Source organism: Chanodichthys erythropterus, chromosome 24 (assembly GCF_024489055.1).
Source record: "Chanodichthys erythropterus isolate Z2021 chromosome 24, ASM2448905v1, whole genome shotgun sequence".
In the NCBI taxonomy this organism is placed as follows: domain Eukaryota; kingdom Metazoa; phylum Chordata; class Actinopteri; order Cypriniformes; family Xenocyprididae; genus Chanodichthys; species Chanodichthys erythropterus.
In genome coordinates, this window is record NC_090244.1 from 13,394,255 (window position 1) to 13,412,304 (window position 18,050).

Genomic DNA, 18,050 nt, shown 5'->3' on the forward strand with positions numbered 1-18,050 from the left:
TTAATTCCCACCCAGAAGCATCTCACATGATTGTGTTCCCAAACACCAGCATCTGAACACAAGATAACTTGAAAGTGTTTATTGCGAAATGCAAGTGATTTATGATAAAGAATTGCAGCAACCGATTAAACCAACTTGCGTAAGTTTCCCAGGAAGTGACAATTTTGCTATCTTGAACCCATAGGATGGAAACGCTGCTTTATTCGCAAATGTTTTATGCGATAATACAATTTTGTGAACAAGTTAAATTCGCAACTGGATAGCTAACAACGTTCATTCAGTGTTCTTGTAAATGTGCTAATTCTGGTGTGACTTGCAGAAGCTTAAAGAGTAGAGCATGGGTCTAGCCATACTAAGGTTATAGGTTCAATTCCCAGGGAATACATGAACTGATTAAAAAATGTATGCCTTCAATGCAACATATAAAAGCTTATGCCAAATGCATAAAGGTAAATGGCTTGAACCCACCAAAAGTCACACTACATTTACACTCCACAACAGCTCAGAATCAAAACACATCTGAAACGTAAGATTCCAAATTATTTTTATGAAAGTGAAATGTACAGCATACCAAATGAAAAACCTACAAACTCTACAGAGTTTGCAAATTCAGTTACACCATGTCACCTGAGGACTTTCCTGTTTTGCCGACTACAGTGATTCCCAGAAGGCAGTTTCAGCACTGTATAAGATATGTAAGAATGTTTGAGGATTAAGACGTAGATTTGGTGAGCTGTTGCAAGCGCTGTAGGATGCTCTTCTGACCGTATCGCACATGCATAGCTCTCCTCTCTCTGCTGCTGAGTTCAGCCAGAGCTCCCTGATCCTCCAGCCGCCTCCTGTCCGTCTCGACATCCTCAGAGTAAGAGTCCAGCGTCAAAGCAGCTGCTGTGTGCAGGAGACGCTTCCACTCCGCTGATAACCCTGTCAGCCCGTCGAAACTCAGAGCCTGCTCCATTTCATCATCATCATCCTCTTCATCTTCCTCCCAGCCTTCGTTTTCACGGAACTCCTCGAAAGCTTGCACCGGCATGCAAAGGACCTACTCAAGAAAACAAAAAATTTTAAAGGATTAGTTCACTTTCAAATGAAAATTTCCTGATAATTTACTCAACCCCATGTCATCCAAGATGTTCATGTCTTTCTTTCTTCAGTCGAAAAGAAATGAAGGTTTTTGATGAAAACATTCCAGGATTTTTCTCCTTATAGTAGACTTCAATGGGCACCAAACGGTTGAAGTTCAAAATTAGTTTCACTGCAGCTTCAAAGCGTTCTACGCGATCCCAGATGAGGAATAAGGGTCTTATCTAGAGAAACCATCGCTCACCAAGGCTGTAATTACTGGATCAAAAATACAGTAATATTGTAAAATATTATTACAATTTAAAATAACTGATTTCTATTTGAATGTATTTTAAAATGCAATTTATTCCTGTGGAGGGCAGTATGACCTGTGGAGGGCAGTAATACACTTAGCAGTGTCAACACTGCCAGAATTCTAATAAAGAAGAAGAAGAAGAGAGCTAGATCAAGATGAGCATTTATTGTTAAAACTTATATCATTTTTTAGAAAATGAGCAATGGTTTCTCTAGATAAGACACTTATTCCTCGTCTGGTATCGTTTAAAGCCCTTTGAAGCTGCACTGAAACTGTAATTTTGACCTTCAACCGTTTGGGCTCCACTGAAGTCCACTATAAGGAGAAAAATCCTGGAATGTTTTCATCAAAAACCTTGATTTCTTTTCGACTGAAGAAAGAAAGATATAAACATCCTGGATGACATGGAGGTGAGTAAATTATCAGGAAATTTTAATTTGAAAGTGAACAAATCCTTTAAAAATAAGATCTATACACTACCAATCAAACGTTTGGAATCATTAAGATTTTTTATATTTTTGACAGAAGTCTCCCATGCTCACCAAGGCTGTATTTACTGGATCAAAAATACAGTAATATTGTAAAATATTATTACAATTTAAAATAACTGATTTCTATTTGAATGTATTTTAAAATGCAATTTATTCCTGCGATGCAAAGCTGAATTTTCAACATCATTACTCCAGTCTTCGGTGTCACATGATCCTTCAGAAATCATTCTAATATGCTGATTTGATGACTTTATACATTTAAGACTTTCTACTCTGATTTTAAGATCATTTTTATAAGGGTGAATTAAGACTTTTTAAGACCTGCAGAAACCCTTAATGTGTCCTTGCTTAATAAAAGTATTAATTTCTTAAAAAAAAAAAAAATCGAAGTTTCATCGAAGTTGTCCTAAAACCTTCTTAAGACAACTTTGATGAAATTTTTTGACTACTGTATATTGTCACATTTTGTCATGTGGATCAAATGGTTACCTTCAGAGTAGTGTAGAGCTCACTGTAAGTGAGGGAGCCTGATTGTCCAAAGATAAAGACTCCTTTCTCTCCAACAATCTCCATCTCGCACAACATGTTCCACTTGTCCGCTAAGAGCCGTTGATCTGCTTCACTTTGCGTCACTGTAAATGCAATTAAAATGTGTCAAAAACATACTTCTAAAAGCTAGTTCCTCTTTTTACTAACATCTATAAAGCCACACCTTGCACTGCTGCTTTGTACACACTGGACATCTGTATATCTGCTGTGTCATTGCCATTTGTAGGAAACGGCTCTGCAAAGCCGTACATGTGGAGCAGCTGCCAGTTTGCCATCTGTCCATAGGTGTTAAAGACCTCCTCGCCCTTTTCAATGTGCCGTACAGACACCATCCTCAGGCAATCCTGTGCAGGGGAACATGTCAGCTGGGAGATTTAAAAGCATCTAGCATAAACAATCAAAAAAAGCAATACATCTGCACCACATACAGGTGTATATTCAAGATTGGCGTTGTGCTTGGAAACGTGATTCAGCATGTCAGCCATGGGCACCATCATTGGAGGGTTAGGCTGTTTTTCTTCTTCTTCTTCATCATCCTCATCCTCTACAGGCTCTTGAAAACTGAGACAAGGAAATATTGAGAAATGTCCATTTCTGTCATGTTACAAAATAAATTATGCTTTGGTAATAACATAAAAGTCATAATTATGACATACCAAGTCATACTTAAGAGATTAAAATTTTTTAATTATGACATACCAAATCATACTTATGAGATTAAACAGTTGAAATTATGACATACATAATAATTAGATTTAAAAGTCACAATTATCATTAGAAATTATAAGATAAAAAGTTAAAATTCTGACTTTCTGTCATAAATTTCAGCTTTTTATATCATAATTATGACTTTTGTTCATAATTTGGACTGAATTTTTGACTTTTTAAGTCAGAGTTTCGAATTAGTATGTCATAATTATGACTTTTTTCAAAGTTATAATTTTGACTTTTCATCAGTCAGAATTTTGACTTAGTCAAAATTTATCAAAATTTATCAAAATTTAAAATGTCATAATTTACAGTGTCATAATTACTTTTTCCAAGTCACAATTTTGACTTTTTGTGTTAATTTTTACTTTTTATTTAAAAATTGACTAAGTCAGAATTTCGACTGTCATAATTTCCACTTTGTATGCCAAGTTATAATTTCAACTATTCATCTCATAATTATGTATAATTTTCATGTAAGAACTGACTTTTTAAGTCATGATTTCCACTTTGTATGTTATAATTTTGACTTATTGTGTCATAATTTAGACTTTTTATGTCATTATGATTTACAAAAGCCTGATTTTTTTTCTTGTGATATGGATATGTGCTTCCATAGAAATGTTAGGAAATGTTAAAAATAAAATTAGGGCTATAAAAATAAATAAATGTCATTTTAGGTATCACAGCATTATAATGTACAGTATGAAAGTCATTTTTAGATTTGCTAAATATTACATTAAACAGAGTTATTTATTAGTCACTTCATTAGATAATGGTAAATGTCATTTAAATGTATATCATGCACAATTAAATATCGATAAATTTAATATATCACCAACAACCGATTTGGTATATATTGTGCATCGCTAAACAGAATTCTCATATTATTGCAAATTTAATTTAATCAAATCACAGATATCTCACCTATAGGCCATTACAAATGCTACCAGGTTCTTGTAGAGCTCCAGGTTGTGCTTCTCGGGGTCCCACAGGTCAGGATGGGACTTCATGAAAGGAAGTACAATGTTATTGTACTCATCCTGAAGTTTTTTCAGATCAGTGTTGACAGCCTCAGGAATTCCTGTGCCTTTCAGGAGTTTATCACGCTCCTCATCGGACCTTCAAAACAGAGACAACACGACCATGAAGGATCTTTGAAGGATATCTTGAAGGTCTGCAGATATTCACAGCAAAACTTACCAGAACATGGGCTGATCCAGTGTCCTAAAGTCTGGCCAGAGAGACAAATATGGTTTCCAATGGGATTGTGAACATGTGTACTCATATAGGAGAGCCAGAAGAAGAGGAACCCAGCCTGATGCGCTCTCCAAAGTTTTCTTTCCTAAACAAGTTCAAGATATGGTGGTTACAAGCCAGCTACAGAAGGTGGAACTGCAATAACCTGAATGTTCTCATACCTTCTTCAAGCACTTTTTTGACTTTAGTGGTGCCCTGATGCAGGAGGGTCTCTCTGGGAATGGAGAACAAGATGTGCCCCTCTTCAATGTCCTCTTTGGCAAGCATGCCATATTCTGCTACTGTACCATCTTTACTTAAGTAAACCTAAAGAAATTAATATACACAGTGGTATAATATACACATAAGTCTCGGGCCACTCGGCGGCCATCTTTGAGGCGACTCTTCAGTCATGGTCTTATCTCTTTGAATGGGGAAACATCAAATTCTTCAAAGATGTTCACAAAGCTGATAATTAAATTTCATATTTGAAATCACCAATGAAATCTGAAACTGTCTCATAAATTTAGTTTCTAAAAGCCCAAATCATGACAAAAAAAAAATGAATTTCTGTTTCTGAAAGCAACCGGAGTTTCTAAAGGCAGCTGCAGTGATGTGATGATTTTATCAATTCGCAATTGGCTGTTATATTTAAAAGGCGGAACTTATTCCGCAATATTGCGAGTTGCACTTTCTACCTTTCGTAGTAATACGAATGCACAGTCTTTGTATGTCTAAAGACATTGGTAAATATCTCCAAGGGTTTCATCATCAGGAAAACAATTTCTATAATCATGTATTTGTACTTGTACTTGACAAGAATACTTTTTGTGCGCCAAAAAACAAAATAAAGACTTTTCAACAATATATAGTGATGGGGCAATTTCAAAACATTGCTTCAGAGATTTACGAATCGAATCAGTGAATCTGAGCGCCAAAGTCACGTGATTTCAGCAGTTTAGACATTTGATAGGAGATCCGAATCACTGATTCGAAACAAAAGATTCATAAAGCTCAGAAGCTGCAGTGTTTTGAAATCAGCCCATATAGATATTGTTGAAAAGTCGTTATTTTGTTTTTTTGGCGCACAAAAAGTATTCTTGTGAGTTTTATAATACTAAGGTAGAACCGCTGAACTCACATGAACTGTTTCAAATATGTTTTTAGTACCTTTATGGACCTTGAGAGTAGGGTTGCAAAGGGGCGGAAAGTTTCCGCTAAATTTCCGGAAACTTACCTGGGGAATTTTGGAAATATTAACAGGAATTTATGAGAATTAATTGGAAATTTTGGGAAATTTATATAAATGTATAATATTTACATAAAAAGTATCATATAAAAACAAATATAATCATTTTGTTTGGTCATAACATAAAATAAGTTTATTTTTTGCATTCAATTCTAATTTAGTAAATATGTAAAATAAATATATTTTTATTGCAACAATTGTTATGTGTTATTTATTTCAGTGTCACATGATCCTTCAGAAATCATTCTAATATACTAATTTGATACTTAGTTATTATCATTGTTGGAAACAGTTGTGCTGCTGAATATTTTTTGGAGCCTGTAATACTATTTTCAGGATTCACTTATTAATAAAAAGTTAAAAAGAATAGAATTTATTCAAAATAGAAATCTTTTCTATCAATATCACTTTAATATCACTTTTATTTAACAATCCTTGCTGAATAAAAGTATTAATTTCTTTCAAAAAAAGAAAGAAAAAAAATTACTGACCCCTAAATTTTGAACGGTAGTGTATATTGTTACAAAAGATTTCTATTTTAAATAAATTTTAAATTTTAAATTTGTATTCATCAAAGAATCCTGGAAAAAAGTATCAGAATTAAGCAGCACAACTGTTTCCAGCATTGATAACGGAGCATCAAATCAGCATATTAGAATGATTTCTGAAGGATCATGTGACACTGAAGACTGGAGTAATGCTGAAAACTCAGCTTTGATCACAGGAATAAATTATATTTTTATGTATATCAAAATAGAAAACCATTATTTTAAAGTGTAGTTATGTTTCACAATATTACTGCTTTTTTCTGTATTTTTGATCAAATGTGCATGTTATGGACTGGGGGAATGCACAGTGCATGCAGGGGGTGTGGCCTCAATAGCCCTGCAGTAAGCAGTGTGCTGTGTGAATGACAGGGTAAAAAATCAACTAAAATTGCATTAAATATGGTTGTTATTGCAAAAATTATGTTCCAAGATGTTCATTTCAACTACATTTAAGTACCCTGTCATAGGCTAACCTGTAATTTTGCAAATTCCCTGTTTATTCCCATTAATTCCCATATATTCCCGTTAATTCCCATGGAAAGTTTCCAGTATCTCAATTAATATCTTAATTTGTGTTCAGAAGATGAACGAAGGTCTTACGGGTGTGGAACGACATGAGGGTGAGTAATTAATTACATTATTTTCATTTTTGGGTGAACTAACCCACAGAGCTTACTGAAGTTAAATAAAAAATAAATATTTGATGGAGATGGAAAACTTAAAAATGTATTAGAAATGTTGCCAAGATATGTATAAGCTGAAGTACTAAAATTACAACAACAACAAAATTAATTACTTAATAAAAAACAGGACAAATGCACAACAAAATTACAAACACTTCAACTAAAATTAAAATTAAAACTGAAAAAAATAAAATAAAAATTCGAAATTAATAAATACTATAGGTGTGTATGAATAATACTAAAATAACCTTGATTATTATGTTATTATTAGTAGTAATATATTATTTTAAAAGCCTGTTATCAATAATGCAAATGAACAAAATAACATATTATAATATAACTATACATTAAATTAACAGCTCGGTTACCTTATCGCTGAGCGTTAGCTTCACACTATCACACCACAGCAAGAAGTGTTTCAGGGGGTCCAGCACACAGTTCTCATCATCTATCTGAAACCACACATGATGATAAGCACAATAACTGTAAAACATCTGTGCTTCAAGCTAAAGCCAATATTTGAATCTAAATTGTGAATTTTAACAACCTGTGAACTGTTAGTAATAATAACTTGAGGAAACGTTGTTTTTACCTTCGGCCTTTTTGTGTCTGTCGCCATTTCATTTAAATGCAAACTCGTTGATGAGATATTAAAATATATATATTGTTTTATGGTGACCACAACATATTAAAAAATTATATTCTGTGTGCCTCCATGTGAGGAGCTTCGGTCACTTCTTCTTCTTCCAGTACGTCTGCAGAAAGTAATACAATCATGTACAATGGCGCCACCTACTATACTGTTGAGTGAACAACATAATGAAAAATAAATAATCAATTTGGTATCTATATAATATATATTTGTTTATTAATTTTTTGGGCTACATTTTTTCCCGTATTCAACATATATCTGAGTCAGTCCAAACACAAGAGGTGAAGTCTGGTTCGCATGCATCCTCAGGCCAGATAAACATCAAAGCTTGATTCTGACTGAAACAAGTAAGTGTGAGGATTTATTATGCAATATTCATCTGTCTTAAAAGAATTCACTAAGCAAACAGACATAAATTTACTATGACAATAAAATGAAGCATTTAAACAGAGACAATGTTATCTTTATCTGGCATAACGGCCTCAGGTTTCTGCTCATTCAGGAAGTTGGCTGGGTTGAAGTCGTGAGGAAACTTCCACTTGTCCTTCTCAAACAGCACAGACTCGGCTAACAGGGAACATTCTCAGAACTTTGGCTAATATTCTGACAAGGTTCTCTCATAAATATGAACAAACGTTCTTCCAGTAACATTCTTTCAAAGTTATCTGGTATTTAATAATGTTCTCAAACATTAGCACAAAAACATTATTTAGTTTTTGTTTTTAATACTTGTTACTTTTGTTCTCTGAACATTCTGAAACATTGTAAACACTTCACTGATTCTGTGTCATATCATAGTTTTGATGACTTTTGACTTGGTAGTGTGGTTATTGTGTGTAATATACATGCACAAACGATAATGGATGTATGGATTTCCCCTAGTCCACCCAAGGGTTTATGATCGTTCAGAGCTGATATTTTACTTATCAAAATAATTCTTACTTAATTGTAATCAGCTAAAGCATTTTAATGTGAGATGTTTTGCCTTGCATTATTTCAGAATTTAGCTATTCGGATATAGATGTGTACAACTCAAAAGTGCAAAAGTAGGATTTAAGCAAAAAAAAGTTTATTTCACAGAACTGGGACATTTGCTAGGGAAAAATAGACATGAAGGCCACATATAACAACTAGAATAGACATTTATTTTATTAATTACCAGTTTTTTAGCAGCCTTGGTTTCAGAAATATTCTTCCTATACATTTTCTCCATAGGGATTTCAGTGACTTCATTGACAGAGCTCACTTTGGGATTATGGGTAGTGTAGCTGAACAGGAATTCAGCTATTAAAGGATTAGTTCACTAGTTCACAAATTAAATTTTCCTGATAATTTACTCACCCCCATGTCATCCAAGATGTTCATGTCTTTCTTTCTTCATTCAAAAAGAAATTAAGGTTTTTAAAGGAAAACATTCCAGGATTTTTCTCCACATAGTGGACTTCAGAAGGGTCCAAATTTCAGTTTCAATGCAGGTTCAAAGGGCTCTACATGATCCCATTCGGGGAATAAGGGACTTATTTGGCGAAACGATCATTGTTTGATCTTATTTTTGTAAAGGCCTTTTGACACTTAATCTGTATTTAACCTGTCACGCGTGACCTTTGTAACGTGATTATGTCATGTGTGGCGGATCGCAAAGCTAGTGCAAGATGAGCATTTGTGGTTAAAAAGTATATATTTTATATTTAATTTTATTTTTTTTTTAGAAAATTACAGATCGTTTTGCTAGATAAGACCCTTATTCCTCGGCTGGGATCATGTAGAGACCTTTGAAGCTACAATTAAACTGCAATTTGGACCTTCAACCCATTGGTAACTGTTACAAGTCCACTATATGGAGAAAAATCCTGAAATGTTTTCCTCAAAAACCTTAATTTCTATTCGACTGAAGAAAGAAAGACAAACATCTTGGATGACATGGGGGTGAGTAAATTATTTAAATACAAAGCATATTATATATCATTACTTCAACCACTTTGAAGCTCATGGTAGGCCCATATTAAGACGTTTAATACATTGTCATTATAAAGAAAAATAATTGAACTTTTACTTCCAGAACCTGACTGTTGTGCTCGATTATGTGTAACTTTATATGCAGTATCAGAGTTTTTGTAGATATTGCTACAGTTAATATTAGGTATTCAAAGATAATCTGCTTATCAAATTATATCCTGTAATATTTGGCATTATGATTTATTGTTTGACTGTCTGTCTGCACTTGATGTGCATTTTGTAGGGTTTGGGGGTCATGGTGATCCCATACACTGGGGTGTAATCTGGATTCCCGGCATCATCGGGCCACACAAACTGGAAACGGCGCAACAGAGTAACAAAGACCAGGAAGAGCTCCATACGCGCAAGACCCTCACCGAGACACACGCGGGGACCTGTGAAACACATACGATGATGATCACAACTCTGGACAAGATAAAACACAAAAAATGTCTGAATAGTTACCTATAGAGAAGGGAATAAAGGCCTCAGGCTTCTCAAACTGGCCCTGCTCATTCAGGAAGTTGTCTGGGTTGAATTCACGAGGAAACTTCCACTGGCCTTCTTCTTTTAGTACAGAAGTGAGGTTGGGAATGATTACAGTTCCCTGACAGAGGAGAAACAGTTTAAATTTGTTTTGAAGTATGAAAAACTGTGCTTTCTAGGCAAGTTTCCTCACCTTCGGGATGTTGTAGCCCATCAGCACAGTGTCTTTGGTGGTGCAGTGAAACACACTTAACGGTACAGTGTTAGCGACGCGCTGAACTTCATGAATCACAGCCAGTGTGTACGGCATATCATGTCTGTCTTCATACGATGCGTGATCTTTACCCGCCAGAACATCATCGATCTCTTGCTGACATTTTGCTGGTGAGAAAACAAGGCCATGTTTTGTCTGTTTACGTTCCCTGAAAGGAGTTAGCTTTGCTAATATGCTAACATACACCTGAACGTTTACAAAAATTATGTCAAATTAGCAATAAAATTCACAACAATATTATATTTAGCTTCTTTAGTTCAAATTTGCAATGCTTGTTTTAGTGTCGCTAGTCAAAAAAGCGATTGGCATTCCATTCCTACAACTGCCATATTGAACATTGTGATTTCTTCCATTTGTTTTTCTCTGAGTAGTAGGGCTGCACGATATATCGCATGCGATTGTCACGCGCATAAAGCTGGTTCCCTGATTACCGCTAAATCGCCATCACCTGCTTTCAGATGGAGCGGCATTTAATAGACAGAGCCGTAGATCACTGATAAGCCACGCAATATCGCGTTCATATCGCATAATGAACGCGAATTGCGTGGCTTATCAGTGATTTACGGCTCTGTCTATTAAATGCCGCTCCATTTGAAAGCAGGGGATGGCGATTTAGCGGTAATCAGGGAACCGGCTTTACTGACGAAATGCGCGTGACAATCTCATGCGATATATCGTGCAGCCCTAGTGAGTAGTCCATCTCCTCCTGCTCTGCTGTCTCTGGTTTAACCTAAACCTGGTTTAAATTAAGCAAAAACCAATGTGTTATTTTTAAACACAGACCTTGAACCTCTGGGTGGTTCATGAGGTAGAGGAAAGCAGTGAGAAGGGTGTTGGAAGTGGTATCAGTCCCGGCAAAGTGCAAATCCAGAATATTCATGATGAGCTGGTCTTCAGAAAAGGTGGAACCATAATTTTTTCTCTGGGGAGTGTAAGATATCATTCATTTGAGTCTGTGGTGCATTTGTTCAAATTTAGCATTTTTAAAACTACAATTTATGTTATCAGCGTAACAGTTTGAGAGAAAATATTTCCAGATTTAAATTAGATTAGATTTTGAACCTCTGATTTTCAATCTGGTCTTAGAAATTCGAACCCTAATGTATGTCAGAAGAAACTCGCACCTTATCAAGCTCATCCAGATAGCAGTCAATGAAATCTCTTGGCTCTCCTGCAACTCTTGTGCTCTTGTGTTCAGCAATCAGACTTCTATTCATACTTTTTAACTCCTTCACATGATCAAAGGCTTTTTTAAAAGGCAGGGGCAAGATTCTCAATAAAGGAAGTGTGTCATATATCTGTTAGGAAAGACATACAATTACTCTAAAATGAAAGCTATTTATTTCCCAAATTTGAATGTCAGTCGCATTCAGTGAAATAATAAATATGATTTGTTTTAAAAAAAACATGACATAAAAACCTCTACACATTGACAGTAATACACTTTTAGCAGTTATACAGGTTTATATTTTACAAAAAAGACTAATTATATATTCATGACTCATCCTGCACTAAACAGATTTTTGTCCAATCAGAATCTTTCTAGAATGTCCCTCCCCCTAATAGCCTACTGTATCCCCTTCTCTGATTAGCAATAGCATGTAGAACATCACAGTTTAATCATTAGCTGTAACAAAAATGGACAGCAATGAGGAAAACAAACAAAAAAAATTCACATGATGTTTTGATCTGAAATCTCACCATGTTCCATGGTCCATTGAAGATCTTTGAAAGCTCCGTAACGAGCTGGACGTAGTGCTGAAGGAATTCATTGTTGTAATCAAAACGGGATCCGAACAGAATCAATCCGATAACATTTGATGCGACATTGTGGAACATATTCTGAGGATTCACAGTTTCTCCTGTATGAAAGTAAATCAGTTAAAAAGATTGACATTTTCCTTGTTAGCTGAGACATAAAATAAAAAATTTCACAATGTCTAAATTGACAATTGTAAAATCTAAATTACATAGTTTTAAACATATAAATACCAGTGTTTTTGTCGAAGTAAGCAACAATGTGTGAAATCTCTCCTAGAATTCTCTCTTCCATGGACTCCTTCCCAAGCCCAAAGTTCCTCAGGGTCATCAAAGCATAGCGTCGATGATCCTTCCAACGCGGGCCATAATCAGCCAAAATAACACCTTTATTTAAAATTATGATGTTAGTTAAATGTTGTAGGGTTTCTAGAACTAAACATATTCCAACAGATTACATTTACCATCAGAACATAGATGGATATAAGCTATAATTTATACCAAAGTCCCTTTAAGACGAGTCATTTCACTCGGCGGCCATCTTTGAAACGCCTCTCGGGCATCCTGGGCATCATGCAATCTCTTTGAATGGGGAAACATCAAATTCTCCAAAACTCTTCGCCAACCTTACGATTAAATTTCATATTTGAAATCACCAATGAAATTTAGTTTCTAAACGCTCGAATCATGACAAAAAAAAATAGTATTTTTCAGGCTGGATCAAGCTAATGCGCATGCGCAGACCTAAATGCACGTCTCTTCTGAGGCGCGCGTCTGACTGTTTCTATAGAAACCGGCGATTCTAACGGCCGCTGAAGTGACGCGATGACTTTACCAGTCGGCGATTGGCTCTTATTTCGTTTGTAACTATTTTCGTTGGCGGAGGAAAAGAGGCAAGTTAATGTTATGTGAGTCTCACTTTATTGAACTGTTGTATAATTAAAGCAATTTCACTCTCAATAGATTGTGATTTTCTTACAGCTTGTAGTGGGAATTACCTTTATTCTCCGAGAGATGACTGATCATGAAGTGTTGAGGCCGTCCTGAGAAGTCTTGAGCCTTCGTAACCAGAGCTTCCTTAATTACCTCAAAACTATTGAGAAAAACTGTTGGTATTGATCCAGTATACAGACTGAAAATTTTCCCATATCTTTCTGCAAACTTGGAAAAATGGAAAATGGTTTTACAAACAAGAAAAAAAAAACATTTAAAACTCATGAAAACATAAACTCATACTCTTTCAAAATCCTTCAAAGGATTGTCCATGTTCACATGAAGCAGATTCCCAATTATTGGCAGAGGACGAGGTCCTGGAGGAAAATTCTTCGGCCTCTGGATCCGGACTAGGAGGAAGACGAAGAAGATGCATATCCACACGAGAAACAAAGAGCCCAGCATGCTGACTGATGTCCAGCTCTTGTCTCTCTGTTTCACTCAAGCAAAATAAGCTTGTGAACTCAAACCACTCAGGTACATTGCCTTTCTGAACAACAGATATATTGGCCGTGTTCCAGAAAGATAAAATGAACCCAGGCAAACAAACACAGCTCGACATTCTGCGTTTCTCTATTCACCTGAATTAAACTGGTTTCAACTCTATAACTGAATACAAATCCCTTCACAGTACAGAGACTGCAGTCAGTTCCATTTCCAGTTTATCAGGTGTATGAGTCAAAAGACCAATTAAAAAGCCAAATAATTATTACTATAGCTACAGGGTAAACAAGGCTATGTAGTTTTGAATTTTCCAATTTTACTTTATTATCAGTTTAGAATTTTGTTATAAAAGTGTTTTATATAGTCGTCTATTGTTATAGTTGTAAGTTCATGTTTAATGAACTTACAAAAGTTTGGAGCCTTTGAAAGTTTTTTTGAAAGAAATTAATATGTTTATTCAGCAAGAGAGGATGCATTAAACTGATCAAAAGTGACAGTAAAGACATTTATAATTTCAGATAAATGCTGTTCTTTTGAACTTTATAATAATCAAAGAATCCTGAACAAATTCATCACTATTTCCACAAAAATATGATGTCGCAACCTGTTTTCAACATTGATTATAATAAGAAATGTTTCTTGTTACACATGGAGTTCCAATTATTCATTTTTATTTTTCAATAATGACAATAACCCTTACACGATAAATCCACACTGGCATACAAGTTGAGCCAACTATTTTGTAAAACTTTTTTTTTTTTTTTTAATTTAAGGACTGCATGATTTTTTATTACCTTTTATAATATACCAGTCATAATACATTCTGTCATTAAAATAATATCAAGTCATCTTTTGCAACAGAAAATGGACACGATTATCATAATTTGACTGTCTGTCTGCACTTGATGTGCATTCTGTAGGGTTTTGGGGTGAGGGTGACCCCGTACACTGGGGTGTAATCTGGTTCCCCGGCATCATCGGGCCACACATACTGGAAACGGCGCAACAGAGTGACTATGACCAGGAAGAGCTCCATACGCGCAAGACCCTCACCGAGACACATGCGGGGACCTGTAAAACACATACGATGATGATCACAGAACAAAATACAAAAAATGTCTGAATAGTTACCTATAGAGAAGGGAATAAAGGCCTCAGGCTTCTCAAACTGGCCCTGCTCATTCAGGAAGTTGTCTGGGTTGAATTCACGAGGAAACTTCCACTGGCCTTCTTCTTTTAGTACAGAAGTGAGGTTGGGAATGATTACAGTTCCCTGACAGAGGAGAAACAGTTTAAATTTGTTTTGAAGTATGAAAAACTGTGCTTTCTAGGCAAGTTTCCTCACCTTCGGGATGTTGTAGCCCATCAGCTCAGTGTCTTTGGTGGTGCAGTGAAACACACTTAACGGTACAGTGTTAGCGACGCGCTGAACTTCATGAATCACAGCCAGTGTGTACGGCATATCATGTCTGTCTTCATACGATGCGTGATCTTTACCCGCCAGAACATCATCGATCTCTTGCTGACATTTTGCTGGTGAGAAAACAAGGCCATGTTTTGTCTGTTTACGTTCCCTGAAAGGAGTTAGCTTTGCTAATATGCTAACATACACCTGAACGTTTACAAAAATTATGTCAAATTAGCAATAAAATTCACAACAATATTATATTTAGCTTCTTTAGTTCAAATTTGCAATGCTTGTTTTAGTGTCGCTAGTCAAAAAAGTGGCCTTCCATTCCTACAACTGCCATATTGAACATTGTGATTTCTTCCATTTGTTTTTCTCTGAGTAGTAGGGCTGCACGATATATCGCGTTCATATCGCATAATGAACGCGAATTGCGTGGCTTATCAGTGATCTACGGCTCTGTCTATTAAATGCCGCTCCATTTGAAAGCAGGTGATGGCGATTTAGCGGTAATCAGGGAACCGGCTTTACTGACGAAATGCGCGTGACAATCTCATGCGATATATCGTGCAGCCCTAGTGAGTAGTCCATCTCCTCCTGCTCTGCTGTCTCTGGTTTAATCTAAACCTGGTTTAAATTAAGCAAAAACCAATGTGTTATTTTTAAACACAGACCTTGAACCTCTGGGTGGTTCATGAGGTAGAGGAAAGCAGTGAGAAGGGTGTTGGAAGTGGTATCAGTCCCGGCAAAGTGCAAATCCATAACATACATGATGAGCTGGTCTTCAGAAAAGGTGGAACCATCATTTTTTCTCTGGGGAGTGTAAGATATCATTCATTTGAGTCTGTCTGTGGTGCATTTGTTCAAATTTACCATTTTTAAAACTACAATTTATGTTATCAGCGTAACAGTTTGAGAGAAAATATTTCCAGATTTAAATTAGATTAGATTTTGAACCTCTGATTTTCAATCTGGTCTTAGAAATTCGAACCCTAATGTATGTCAGAAGAAACTCGCACCTTATCAAGCTCATCCAGATAGCAGTCAATGAAATCTCTCGGCTCTCCTGCAACTCTTGTGCTCTTGTGTTCAGCAATCAGACTTCTATTCATACTTTTTAACTTCTTCACATGATCAAAGGCTTTTTTAAAAGGCAGAGGCAAGATTCTCAATAAAGGAAGTGTGTCATATATCTGTTAGGAAAGACATACAATTACTGTAAATATATTTATAAATTATACTCAAATTATATTTTACAAAAAAAGACTAATTATATATTCATGACTCATTCTGCACTAAACAGATTTTTGTTCAATCAGAATCTTTCTAGAATGAGAATGTCCCTCCCCCTAATAGCCTACTGTATCCCCTTCTCTGATTAGCAATAGCATGTAGAACATCACAGTTTAATCATTAGCTGTAACAAAAAGGGCAGAAAGAGAGAAACTGCAGTTGTCAAGCAATTTCACAAGGTGTTTTGATCTGAAATCTCACCATGTTCCATGGTCCATTGAGCATCTTTGAAACCTCTGTAATGAGCTGGACATAGCGCTGAAGGAATTCATTGTTGTAATCAAAACGGGATCCGAACAGAACCAATCCGATAACATTTGATGCGACATTGTGGAACATATTCTGAGGATTCACAATTCCTTCTGTACAAATGTAAATTAATTAAAAAGATCAATATTTTCCTTGTCAGTTGAAATGTAAAATTTTAAAAAATTCACACTGTCTCCATCTTGACGCTCTAAACTATAAAGTAAAAAAAAAATCACATAAATACCAGCATTTTTGTCGAAGAAAGCAACAATGTGTGAAATCTCTCCCAGAATTCTCTCCTCCATGGACTGCTTCCCAAGCCCAAAGTTCCTCAGGGTCATCAAAGCAAAGCGTCGATGATCCTTCCAACGGGGGCCATAATCAGCCAAAACAACACCTTTATTAAAATTATGATGTTAGTTAAAAATTGTCGGTTTTCTATAACTAAACATATTCCAACAGTTTATATTTACCAGCATAATATACCATGTTCCTTATGTGCTATAATTTATACCAAAGTCCCTTTAAGACGAGTCATTTCACTCGGCGGCCATCTTTGAAACGCCTCTCGGGCATCCTGGGCATCATGCAATCTCTTTGAATGGGGAAACATCAAATTCTCCAAAACTCTTCGCCAACCTTACGATTAAATTTCATATTTGAAATCACCAATGAAATTTAGTTTCTAAACGCTCGAATCATGACAAAAAAAAATAGTATTTTTCAGGCTGGATCAAGCTAATGCGCATGCGCAGACCTAAATGCACGTCTCTTCTGAGGCGCGCGTCTGACTGTTTCTATAGAAACCGGCGATTCTAACGGCCGCTGAAGTGACGCGATGACTTTACCAGTCGGCGATTGGCTCTTATTTCGTTTGGGACTATTTTCGTTGGCGGAGCAAAAGAGGCAAATTAATGTTGTGTGTAACATGTAAGTAACTATTTAGTGAACTGTCTTATAATTAAAGCAATTTCACTCTCAATAGATTGTGATTTTCTTACAGCTTGTAGTGGGAATTACCTTTATTCTCCGAGAGATGATTGATCATGAAGTGTTGAGGCCGTCCTGAGAAGTCTTGAGCCTTCGTAACCAGAGCTTCCTTAATTACCTCAAAACTATTCAGAAAAACTGTTGGTCTTGATCCAGTATACAGACTGAACATTTTCCCATATCGTTCTGCAAACTTAAAAAGTGGAAAATGATTTTACCTACAAGAAAAAAAAAAAACATTTAAAACTCAGGAAAACATAAACTCATACTCTTTCAAAATCCTTCAAAGGATTGTCCATGTTCACATGAAGCAGATTCCCAAATATTGGCAGAGGACGAGGTCCTGGAGGAAAATTCCTCGGCCTCTGGATCCGGACTAGGAGGAAGACGAAGAAGATGCATATCCACACGAGAAACAAAGAGCCCAGCATGCTGACTGATGTCCAGCTGTTGTCTCTCTGTTTCACTCAAGCAAAACAAGCTTGTGAACTCAAACCACTCAGGTACATTGCCTTTCTGAACAACAGATATATTGGCCGTGTTCCAGAAAGATAAAATGAACCCAGGCAAACAAACACAGCTCAACATTCTGCATCAAAGAATCCTGAACAAATTTATCACGGTTTTCACAAAAATATGACCCCCCAACCTATTTTCAACATT

At 35.9% G+C, this 18,050-nt stretch overlaps 3 protein-coding genes across 6 annotated transcripts; all 3 read right to left on the bottom strand.

Annotated features, from left to right (window-relative positions):
* Positions 1-193: 193 nt before the first annotated feature.
* On the bottom strand, positions 194-7,589 carry setd6 (SET domain containing 6, protein lysine methyltransferase). The gene is made up of 9 exons (XM_067380005.1): positions 7,438-7,589; positions 7,214-7,297; positions 4,548-4,692; positions 4,330-4,471; positions 4,054-4,248; positions 2,847-2,979; positions 2,582-2,762; positions 2,359-2,501; positions 194-1,042 (listed from the first exon to the last, which is right to left on the bottom strand). Exons 1-9 carry the CDS (start codon positions 7,462-7,464, stop codon positions 713-715), a joined length of 1,380 nt encoding a protein of 459 aa, XP_067236106.1. The 5' UTR covers positions 7,465-7,589; the 3' UTR covers positions 194-712.
* A 995-nt stretch (positions 7,590-8,584) lies between these two features.
* On the bottom strand, positions 8,585-13,464 carry LOC137014654 (vitamin D(3) 25-hydroxylase-like). 2 transcript variants are annotated; one of them, XM_067379076.1, is made up of 9 exons: positions 13,247-13,464; positions 13,009-13,171; positions 12,245-12,397; positions 11,954-12,114; positions 11,377-11,550; positions 11,036-11,174; positions 10,172-10,359; positions 9,958-10,099; positions 8,585-9,887 (listed from the first exon to the last, which is right to left on the bottom strand). In XM_067379076.1, the coding sequence occupies exons 1-9, from the start codon at positions 13,406-13,408 to the stop codon at positions 9,694-9,696; spliced, it is 1,476 nt and encodes a 491-aa protein (XP_067235177.1). In that variant the 5' UTR covers positions 13,409-13,464; the 3' UTR covers positions 8,585-9,693. The 2 variants fall into 2 exon arrangements, with proteins under 2 accessions (XP_067235177.1, XP_067235178.1); XM_067379077.1 differs by having other exon boundaries at positions 13,009-13,103; positions 13,247-13,340.
* Positions 13,465-13,963: 499 nt separating this feature from the next.
* On the bottom strand, positions 13,964-17,924 carry LOC137014726 (vitamin D(3) 25-hydroxylase-like). Of its 3 annotated transcripts, none has more exons than XM_067379219.1 (9): positions 17,657-17,924; positions 17,418-17,580; positions 16,642-16,794; positions 16,350-16,510; positions 15,875-16,048; positions 15,530-15,668; positions 14,793-14,980; positions 14,579-14,720; positions 13,964-14,518 (listed from the first exon to the last, which is right to left on the bottom strand). In XM_067379219.1, exons 1-9 carry the CDS (start codon positions 17,816-17,818, stop codon positions 14,325-14,327), a joined length of 1,476 nt encoding a protein of 491 aa, XP_067235320.1. In that variant the 5' UTR covers positions 17,819-17,924; the 3' UTR covers positions 13,964-14,324. The 3 variants fall into 3 exon arrangements, with proteins under 3 accessions (XP_067235320.1, XP_067235321.1, XP_067235319.1); XM_067379220.1 differs by having other exon boundaries at positions 14,793-15,008; positions 15,483-15,668; XM_067379218.1 differs by having other exon boundaries at positions 13,964-14,720.
* Between the last annotated feature and the right edge of the window lie 126 nt (positions 17,925-18,050).